This window comes from Triturus cristatus, chromosome 11, assembly GCF_964204655.1.
Source record: "Triturus cristatus chromosome 11, aTriCri1.1, whole genome shotgun sequence".
Lineage (NCBI taxonomy): Eukaryota > Metazoa > Chordata > Amphibia > Caudata > Salamandridae > Triturus > Triturus cristatus.
The window spans coordinates 1115443693-1115454942 of record NC_140594.1 but is presented as its reverse complement, the minus strand read 5'-3'; the positions used below and the strand labels follow the sequence as shown (position 1 = coordinate 1115454942).

The following is an 11250-nucleotide window of genomic DNA, read 5'->3' as shown; positions in this document are numbered from 1 at the left end:
ATGCCTGGACACTGCTGGTAGTGATATACACCCACCCCTCATATGTCTGGACACTGCTGGAGTCCTCTGCACCCACCCCTCATATGTCTGGACACTGCTGGGAGTCCTCTGCACCCACCCCTCATATGTCTGGACACTGCTGGTAGTGATATGCACCCACCCCTCATATGCCTGGACACTGCTGGAGTCCTCTGCACCCACCCCTCATATGTCTGGACACTGCTGGTAGTGATATACACCCACCCCTCATATGCCTGGACACTGCTGGTAGTGATATGCACCCACCCCTCTTATGCCTGGACACTGCTGGGAGTCCTCTTCACCCACCCCTCATATGTCTGGACACTGCTGGGAGTCCTCTGCACCCACCCCTCATATGTCTGGACACTGCTAGTAGTGATATGCACCCACCCCTCATATGCCTGGACACTGCTGGTAGTGATATGCACCCACTCCTCATATGCCTGGACACTGCTGGTAGTGATATACACCCACCCCTCATATGTCTGGACACTGCTGGAGTCCTCTGCACCCACCCCTCATATGTCTGGACACTGCTGGGAGTCCTCTGCACCCACCCCTCATATGTCTGGACACTGCTGGTAGTGATATGCACCCACCCCTCATATGCCTGGACACTGCTGGAGTCCTCTGCACCCACCCCTCATATGTCTGGACACTGCTGGTAGTGATATACACCCACCCCTCATATGCCTGGACACTGCTGGTAGTGATATGCACCCACCCCTCTTATGCCTGGACACTGCTGGGAGTCCTCTTCACCCACCCCTCATATGTCTGGACACTGCTGGGAGTACTCTGCACCCACCCCTCATATGCATGGACACTGCTGGTAGTGATATGCACCCCCCCTCATATGCCTGGACACTGCTGGGAGTCCTCTGCACCCACCCCTCATATGTCTGGACACTGCTGGTAGTGATATGCACCCACCCCTCATATGCCTGGACACTGCTGGAGTCCTCTGCACCCACCCCTCATATGTCTGGACACTGCTGGTAGTGATATGCACCCACCCCTCATATGGCTGGACACTGCTGGAGTCCTCTGCACCCAACCCTCATATTTCTGGACACTGCTGGTAGTGATATGCACCCACCCCTCATATGCCTGGACACTGCTGGTAGTGATATGCACTCACCACTCATATGCCTGGACACTGCTGGGAGCCCTCTGCACCCACCCCTCATATGTCTGGATACTGCTGGGAGTCCTCTGCACACACCCCTCATATGCCTGGACACGGCTGGTAGTGATATGCACCTACCCCTCAAATGCCTGGACACTTCTGGAGTCCTCTGCACCACCCCTCATATGTCTGGACACTGCTGGGAGTCCTCTGCACCCACCCCTCATATGCCTGGACACTGCTGGAGTCATCTGCACCCACCCCTCATATGTCTGGACACTGCTGGTAGTGATATGCACCCATCCCTCATATGCCTGGACACTGCTGGTAGTGATATGCACCCACCCCTCATATGCCTGGACACTGCTGGGAGTCCTCTGCACCCACCCCTCATATGTCTGGACACTGCTGGTAGTGATATGTACCCACCCCTCATATGGCTGGACACTGCTGGAGTCCTCTGCACCCACCCCTCATATGTCTGGACACTGCTGGTAGTGATATGCACCCACCCCTCATATGCCTGGACACTGCTGGTAGTGATATGCACCCACCCCTCATATGCCTGGGCACTGCTGGGAGTCCTCTGCACCCACCTCTCATATGTCTGGACACTGCTGGGAGTCCTCTGCACACACCCCTCATATGCCTGGACACGGCTGGTAGTGATATGCACCTACCCCTCAAATGCCTGGACACTGCTGGAGTCCTCTGCACCCACCCCTCATATGTCTGGACACTGCTGGGAGTCCTCTGCACCCACCCCTCATATGCCTGGACACTGCTGGAGTCCTCTGCACCCACCCCTCATATGTCTGGACACTGCTGGTAGTGATATGCACCCATCCCTCATATGCCTGGACACTGCTGGTAGTGATATGCACCCACCCCTCATATGCCTGGACACTGCTGGGAGTCCTCTGCACCCACCCCTCATATGTCTGGACACTGCTGGTAGTGATATGCGCCCACCCCTCATATGCCTGGACACTGCTGGGAGTCCTCTGCACCCACCCCTCATATGTCTGGACACTGCTGGGAGTCCTCTGCACACACCCCTCATATGCCTGGACACGGCTGGTAGTGATATGCACCTACCCCTCAAATGCCTGGACACTGCTGGAGTCCTCTGCACCCACCCCTCATATGTCTGGACACTGCTAGGAGTCCTCTGCACCCACCCCTCATATGCCTGGACACTGCTGGAGTCCTCTGCACCCACCCCTCATATGTCTGGACACTGCTGGTAGTGATATGCACCCATCCCTCATATGCCTGGACACTGCTGGTAGTGATATGCACCCACCCCCATATGCCTGGACACTGCTGGGAGTCCTCTGCACCCACCCCTCACATGTCTGGACACTGCTGTGAGTCCTCTGCACCCACCCCTCATATGCCTGGACACTGCTGGTAGTGATATGCACCCACCCCTCATATGTCTGGACACTGCTGGGAGTCCTCTGCACCCACCCCTCATATGCCTGGACACTACTGGGAGTCTTCTGCGCCCAACCCCTCATATGTCTGGACACTGCTGGGAGTCCTCTGCACCCACCCCTCATATGCCTGGACACTGCTGGGAGTCCTCTGCACCCACCCCTCATATGCCTGGACACTGCTGGGAGTCCTCTGCACCCACCCCTCATATGTCTGGACACTGCTGGTAGTGATATGCACCCACCCCTCATATGCCTGGACACTGCTGGAGTCCTCTGTACCCACCCCTCATATGTCTGGACACTGCTGGTAGTGATATGCACCCACCCCTCATATGCCTGGACACTGCTGGTAGTGATATGCACCCACCCCTCATATGCCTGGACACTGCTGGGAGTCCTCTGCACCCACCCCTCATATGTCTGGACACTGCTGGTAGTGATATGTACCCACCCCTCATATGCCTGGGCACTGCTGGAGTCCTCTGCACCCACCCCTCATATGTCTGGACACTGCTGGTAGTGATATGCACCCATCCCTCATATGCCTGGACACGTCTGGTAGTGATATGCACCCACCCCTCATATGCCTGGACACTGTTGGGAGTCCTCTGCACCCACCCCTCATATGTCTGGACACTGCTGTGAGTCCTCTGCACCCACCCCTCATATGCCTGGACACTGCTGGTAGTGATATGCACCCACCCCTCATATGCCTGGACACTGCTGGAGTCCTCTGCACCTACCCCTCATATGTCTGGACACTGCTGGAAGTCCTCTGCACCCACCCCTCATATGCCTGGACACTGCTGGGAGTCTTCTGCACCCAACCCCTCATATGTCTGGACACTGCTGGGAGTCCTCTGCACCCACCCCTCATATGCCTGGACACTGCTGGGAGTCCTCTGCACCCACCCCTCATATGTCTGGACACTGCTGGTAGTGATATGCACCCACCCCTCATATGCCTGGACACTGCTGGAGTCCTCTGTACCCACCCCTCATATGTCTGGACACTGCTGGTAGTGATATGCACCCACCCCTCATATGCCTGGACACTGCTGGTAGTGATATGCACCCACCCCTCATATGTCTGGACACTGCTGGAAGTCCTCTGCACTCACCCACACACCCCCTTGGAGCTGTACACTGCTGGCCAGGAACTCTACACACGACAATATGTAGGTAACATGCTGGGCCAGTCTTCTATGCCCACATTCCTGGCGTGTGTATGCCTCGTATCCCAAAATTACTGCTGCCGTAACGGGGTACGTGTGGTAAGCACCGTACCCATGCATTCATACGTTGGTGCGGTGCGTACCACACGTACCCCTACGGCACCATTCCTGCTGTGGTACGCACCGTACCCACGCATGAATGCGTGGGTACGGTGCGTACCACAGGTACCCTACAGCACTATTCCTGCCGTGGTACGCACCGTACCCACGCATTCATGCATGGGTACGGTCCGTACCACTGTTGTAATGGTGCCATAGGGGTACGTGTGGTACGCACCGTACCCGTCCACTTCCGTTGTTGCGGGACGCAGGGGTTGCTGGACACGCCCCCCAAATGACCAGTTCCAGGTGGTAATGTATGGCCTCCATTTTATAGGGTTTTTTTTGGTATGGGGTATGCTTCCTGGCCCTCACCCCCACTCTGACCCTGGGTGTTGTTCTCACCTTCTGCGGCATGTGCGTCAGGTGCGGTGCACCAGGTCATAGGCCAAGAGGACCGGGATGACACGTAGGGCGGGGTCCATGGCTGTCCGTCACGTACCGGGGCTCCGTGGCGTAGGGTTCTGGTGTCCCGGCAGCTTTTCGCTCTTGTAAAAAAAGCGTGGTACGTGGTGACGTCGGGACGAATCGTACTTGCTGGGCCGGAATACGCTGCTTAAATACGTCGAGAGGTCGCGTCGAAGCAGTTCCGGATCGGAATCGCTGGTATTGTTTGCCTGGATGGTCTTTTGTACGATTCGTACAGAAAAAGCCTTTCTGTACGAATCGTACTTTCTCGATTGTATGGAGCGTTTACCGGGTACGAGTCGTACGGGTGAAACGCTCCTTACAACGATTTGCAGGCCCTTTTTACAGGATCGGAATCGGCCCCTGTATGTAGAAAAAACACGACAATGTAGCATATAAAAAAATGATTGATTGTGAAAAGCATATTTGATTCATTGCCATTCTTTGCACAATAGGTAGAGGGAGGTGATTCCATTATAAACAAGCATTGGCATAGCCAATAGGTCTCGCTTTTGGGACCTTATAAGTATTTAGTTATGCAGCACAATATCCTTGGTGCAACAACATCAACTGTTGCATGGCTCAACTCTTATGGGGTCCCAAAGGCGAGACCTATTGGCTATGCCAATGCTTGTTTTCATTAATTATGGACACAGTCCGCTTGCTTCCCGCCAGGGGATGGAGTGAAAAGTGCATCTGACCGCTGAGTTTACAGGAAGGACAAACACATGCACGCTGAAGTCGTCTGACCGGCTGAGTCTTGCAACCAGGTGAGTAACACATTTTAATATTTAAAGCCAAATATATCTAGGACAGCTCATGCATTTGTTGTTGTCTAGGAGGAGCAATGCTTCGGCTCAAATGCCAATATACTGTTTGATGCAACTGTGTGCTCCTGGGTAGAGCGTGCAGGCACTGTACCGCGAAAGTGAAGACGAATGTGGGCCATTTTAACTTGTTAGTTGAAAAAAGTCTCCTAACGATTGCACATTTGGTACCAGAGTGCAAAGGAGAAATTTTATGTTGCCAGAATCCCGTTTCGCTTCCTTTAGAATTCACTGCTTACTGTCTTGCAGATTTCACGTTACAATCACTTTACAGAAGGAAGAATGGGCCTCTAACCATAAGGCTTTTTAATGAGTTTTTATCCACCTACGTGGCTTAACCCCACGTCTATTTAAATATATTTTCTGTGCATGAAAGCAGAACATGGCAGGAGCCATTCACACTGATCCGCAGAGCGTAATGGCAAATTCTAGGTCAGTATAGCGCCCTGAGCACTTTTATTATTTATTGATCTATTATTCAGACTTGTGTAGCGTTCCTGCATCACTAAGTATTAGGGCCACTTACATGCAATTCATATTCATAACGCTGCATTAAATGTATAGCAAAACATCAAACTACATGAACGAGTCTAGAATAGAGCGCAGGATTCAATGAGCTTCAGAGGAGCCTCGCAGAATGGCGAGACTTATTGAAAGGGCTCCAAAAAGTGCTGCCAGGCCAGCCTAGAGCTACAGTGCATGTGCGCGGGCGCGCGCGCCGCGCTTTACCGCGATTACTTTCACTTTCGCGGCCGCTTTGTTGTTTGATCGCGATTGCGGCCGCTTTGCATAGCCAATAGGTCTCGCTTTTGGAACCTTATAAGTATTTAGTTATGCAACTGTTGCATAGCTAAACACTTATAAGGTCCCAAAGGCGAGACCTATTGGCTATGCCAATGCTTTTTTTTGTATGTTCTGTGGAGTAGGTTTCATGTGTAAGTTTTGCTAAATAAGTGCTACATGTTGATGGAATAATATGGCAGTCAATAGATATATGAGAGTAATACATCTATTGAGGATACTAGGCAGAATTAAAAAAGAATGTGTTTGAAAAGGTTTTAAATAAAATATCTTTTCTACAAAGCATGTATATTGTGTAGCGCTTCTCCGGCTCAGAACACATATTTAGACACACTCGAAAAATTCAGGTCAGGTGGTATTTTTGTCTTGCTTAATTGTTTTTAGCCCTTAGTCCAGACCTAGAATTAAGATTTATAGGGGGTACCGTCTGTGTTTGGGTGGATATGGTTCAATATTGCCATCTCCTCGTGTTTTAAAAGCATCCCTTCAAGAAGCCGTTTCTATGTAAGCATGAGATGGTTTTGAAAACCTGTTTGATAAGGCTGTCCTAGCTTGTTGAGCTCTGGTGTTAAAAGTCGAAAGAAACAACGGCATAACGGTCCGGTCAAAAAGCAGAAGGTGTTTTTTCACACCAAGTGCCCTACGATCAGAGGTTTTCTGCTTTGCTGCTGGGACGGATGTACTTCTCGTGTACAGTACTGAATAGCCATTTGTAGGATCGGAGGTATGCTGCTTTATTAAATATGGATGAAACGTCATTCTGTTTGCGAATCCAATTGAGGCGGCTGTGAATAAGGGAATCGAGGCGTGTAAGGGACTGAAGACTTTCATCACTACATTCGTATTACGCCAGAATACCTACTTTGATTCCAGACCATCTCCCTTACAGGGGCGGGGCTTATGCACTGGTAAACAGGCGAGATAAACGAGGCAGGCGGGTGTAGTCGGGTGCCAATGCGGACAAGATCGACGGCCTGCGGTAATTTTGCATATAAAATCTGTCACCACGCGCACTGCATGGACCGTCGGGCACACGCATCCAGGAGCTAGTGCAGCCACTCTAGGACCTGCCTCAAGTCAGAGCAGCGTGGAAGATGTCAACATGAAAGGGCGAGGAAACAAGCGCTAGTAATGTTGCCAGTTGTGGGTGTGCCGGCAGAGGAGGCTGGGTCTGCGCGAAATTGAAAGTGATCGCGATCGCGATCAAAGCGGCCGCGAAAGTGAAAGTAAGCGCGGCGCGCGCGCCCGCGCACATGCACTGTAGCTTTAGGCCACGGCAGCACTTTCAAAGCCCAGATATAAAATGTCTCTTCGAGCCTTTGGCTCGCGAGACCTAAAAAGGACTTAATTTTATCTACTAACAGTGAATAGTTTGATTCAAAATGGTCATCTACATTCATGGTTGTGTAAATTTCTAAATATCTTTTTGATCTCTGCTTCACAAGATCTGTGTGTTGAGTATCTACAGTGCAACTACACAATTTGTTTTATGTTTTCAGCTTATTTATCATATTTCCCCCATCTGCTGAAATTGATGAAAAATACTAAAAACTCTTTGTTGAATCTCTAAGTAAGGCTTTCAAAAAAGTGGTAGGTTTTCTGCATATAGCTTACTTTTGGACATCTCGTTGATTGGGACCTTAATTATCATATCATTTCTTATAGTAATAACAAGTGGTTTAATAAATATTGCTAAAAACGTGAGGAGAGTGGAAAGCGTCTGCCCAGTGAAAATATAACGTTGTGATATTTACAATTGTTTTAAAAGTTGCAGGTTAGAAATAACAGCCATAAGTATTTTTTTCCAGTAAAACATACCAAAGATTGCTCTTAACATGATACCTTCTTTTTAGTAAAAAACACTTATGAGAATTTTGCTAAAAGGTCCAAGCAAAATAACTAAAAACACAATACTGAATGCCGAGAAAATGTTACCCTCTCACTATTCAGCTCTGTGGTCATGATTCATTCCACAGTAGCCTCCCCTCTTAGTCCTCCCATTGGCCCACAAGCCCAATATCCTCCCATGTTACCTTGCAAAGTATGCATTATATACATTATGCTGGACAGTTGTAAGATACCTGATCTAGCTCTCTTGTTTTTTCACTTGCAGGACATCGTGTGTGTTTGGGGGAGCAGTTGGCAAGGACAGAACTGTTCATCTTCTTCACCAGCCTCCTTCGGGCCTTCACCTTCAAGCTCCCCGAGGGGGTTAAGAATATCAAAATGGACCCTGTTTTCGGTGCCACTATGAAGCCCCACCCTTACCAGATCTGTGCTGTATTACGCTAGGCAAAGGGGGCCCCAAGGCTGAAGTACGGACCAAGGATTCATAAGTTATGTCAATATGCAGTATTAATGTCCTACTAGCTAATAGCATATACATTAGATCCTTGTATACTAACTGAAGTCTATTATGCATTAACATTTGTGATTGCATTGTGATAGTCATATAATCAATGTACTACAGTCTAGAGGACTGTTGTAAAACAGATATTTTTAGATACGTTTCACAACTTTTAATTACTTTTCTTATATTGCAAGAAGGCCAGGTCTGTAGGTCAGGTGCCAGAGAATATCTTATAAACCTGTTGAGCAGCAAACCCTTAAAAACATGTGCACTGTAAATGCACTTTCCCTCCCATCGTGGCTTTGATGGAGTTGCAATACTGGGATTGGTGCTAGCGATGATATGAGCTAGTGAGAGTCTTGATTATAGTACTTGTTCTATGGCAATGTAGCACCTAGAAGAAACATATTGTAGCACAAATGAGGTCTTAGGGAGCTGTCCTATTATCAGGGGTAGCTAGCATTAGTGCAGGAGATGCAGGCACAACAGGAGCTTGATTTGGGGGAGAAGTGCAGAAGAAAGCATCCATTGGACCATCCCATTCTAACATTCCAGAAAATATACCCTTTAGGATGGATTTTAAATAGATCACAGGTCTATGCAAGCATGCAATAAAATAGCTAACCATCTATGTCTGTTTCAGTAACCACCCAGATTTTAGGTGCGCGGACGGAGTTTGAGGACAGATTTCAAGAGGTCTTCAACACAATTTGAGAGGAAATCATAGACAATCTAAGGTTTTTTACCGGGAACGAAGGTGAAAGACATGGGTTGGGCTGAAGAGGATGATCCTTCTGTAGTTCAGAGTAGGAATGAGAGATGGACTCTGTGATCAGAATAAGGACAGTCAAATATAGCTTAATATTTAAACCACTGCTTTGTAGATTCTCTATTGATAAAGTTGAATTAGCCAAAGTAGGTGCTGTGTTTTTGTTTTACAAGCAAATGCTTCTACTTGTGACTTGAACTTTTTTAATGAACCACCGAAATAAATAAATCACATTTTCTGTCACTGATTTGATCACAAAGTGAAAAGTGGCATCACTAAGACCAGTGTTGGAAATAGAAGAAATGTAATTTAGGTGTGCAATATAAGGCAACAAGGGACAGGGCAAGTGGTTTCTGTATCTGTTCTTGATGGGGCAGAGGTGGATGAGTCTCTATGATCCATGTTTCATCCATTATAAATAAACTTAGGAATGTTTATATAGCTCAGATACTATTCACAAAAAAGAGTAGCAGAGTGTCCTAAGAGATACATAGGGAGGTATTTAACAGAGCTAACTATATATGAGCAAAAAGTAGTTTTTTATTCAAAATTTAAATAAACTGCAAATAATAGGGAGAGGAAAATACTGATACAAAGGGAAGAAAGGTATAAAGTGGATACTTAGGTAAGGACAAAAGAAATATATGGAAAGTGTAGAAAGGTAGTGGCGGTATGTCATGAAGTCGGGGCAGTTGAGCAGCTTGTCAAATAATTGAATTAGAGGTCAGGGCAATGTGCTGCTTCAGATAAAGGGGTAAAAGTCACAAAGTGAAGGTTTTAGGTTGGGATTTATAAATCCCTTCCTTTTTTTTAAATTGAAATCTTACATTTAATGACCAGAGATGCTGCCTCACCACTGCTGAACAGGCACAAGAGTAGCTACCCAATCCAGCCTAACATAAATTATGTTAACATTCTCTGTACACATTAGCCTAACACTAGTTCACTGTAGAAGGATTAAAACTACTCTGGAGATGCTTATCAAATCACACAAAAGGATTTACAAGCCTGACTTTGATGGAAGTAAAAGTAAATTACCAGGAAACCAGACTTTTTGGTGGCAGGCTCCATTCCATAACTTCTTACAAATTATCATCTGGTCACTGAAGAATCTCGTTGAAAAACTACTGGCCATCCCTACACATTCAAAATGCTCATTAGGCCCAGAGAAATATTTAATTGAAGTGGGCTTAATTGAGGATTATCTAGGTGTCATTATCCTGGACCTTTTAAAGTTGTTTCTTATGAAGTGATTAATGGAAACCTACAAAACAATTTAGCCTATTTAGAGTACCCTCATGTGGGACCATATGAATGGACTATTTATCTAATTCATATTAATATCTAAACATTGAGTAACGAAGATCTAATAATTAGAGTATATGAGTCAGGCCTCAGTGACTTTATTATACAAAAATGTTTTCGAAAGAACGGTAAATATGTTGCTAATATGTTGCTCATTTTTTGTATTTGTTTTTCGTCTTTAGATGATTGTTTTTTCTTTGTTGTTTGGCAAATGTGAATCATTGTCTTTAATGAAACTCTAGCACAAATTAATGAAATACTGGCTAAGTGAATTAAAATATCATGAAATCAACCTGAAAAATAAGTTGCATGTTGACTACATACATAATCAAGTAAATATTTTATTGTTAAAGAGGGTCTTTCATATTAAGACATTTGTAGAGCGTGTGGCAGGCTGGCGGCCCTGCAAGACTGCTGTTGCATTGGTAATTTCTCTTGTATGCTCTCAATCCATTTCTAGCCGTGGCAGGATGTCTAGGTTTTACTTGCTCAGGAGGAGGTAACTGGTGTGGAGTAATAGTAAGACTTTAGAGAGACTTTACAGAGATCTGCTAGAAAGAGTGCATTACAATCCTCCTTTTATGATTGTGTTTACGAGGCATCCAGTAAGGATATTTGACTTTTCAGAGTTGTTAGAAGAAGTCCAGTTGGACACAGTCAAGAGTCCCATGACCTCAGGAACAGCACATAAGGGTCTAGACTCAATCCAGCTGGGGGCACCAGCAGGGTGGTTCTAGGTTCATTTGCTACTGGTCTTCTGGACACTTTAGTAAAAAAAAGTCTCTTTCAGTTATGTCCCTGTAGCCACACAGGAGGTCCAGCAACTGAACCTTGGATCTTCTTTGTCCTGTTTACAAGTGGGGG

The 11250-nt window shown here is 47.0% G+C and overlaps 1 protein-coding gene across 1 annotated transcript in view; it reads left to right on the top strand.

Moving 5' to 3' along the window:
• The window catches only part of LOC146786130 (cytochrome P450 2J2-like), a 115911-nt gene extending 105224 nt beyond the window's left edge, over nucleotides 1-10687 (top strand). The window contains exon 9 of the mRNA XM_085635633.1: nucleotides 8076-10687. Coding sequence (XP_085491759.1) covers nucleotides 8076-8254 — 179 coding nt within the window. The 3' untranslated portion in view covers nucleotides 8255-10687. The remainder of the gene's footprint in view (nucleotides 1-8075) is intronic.
• Nucleotides 10688-11250: the final 563 nt, after the last annotated feature.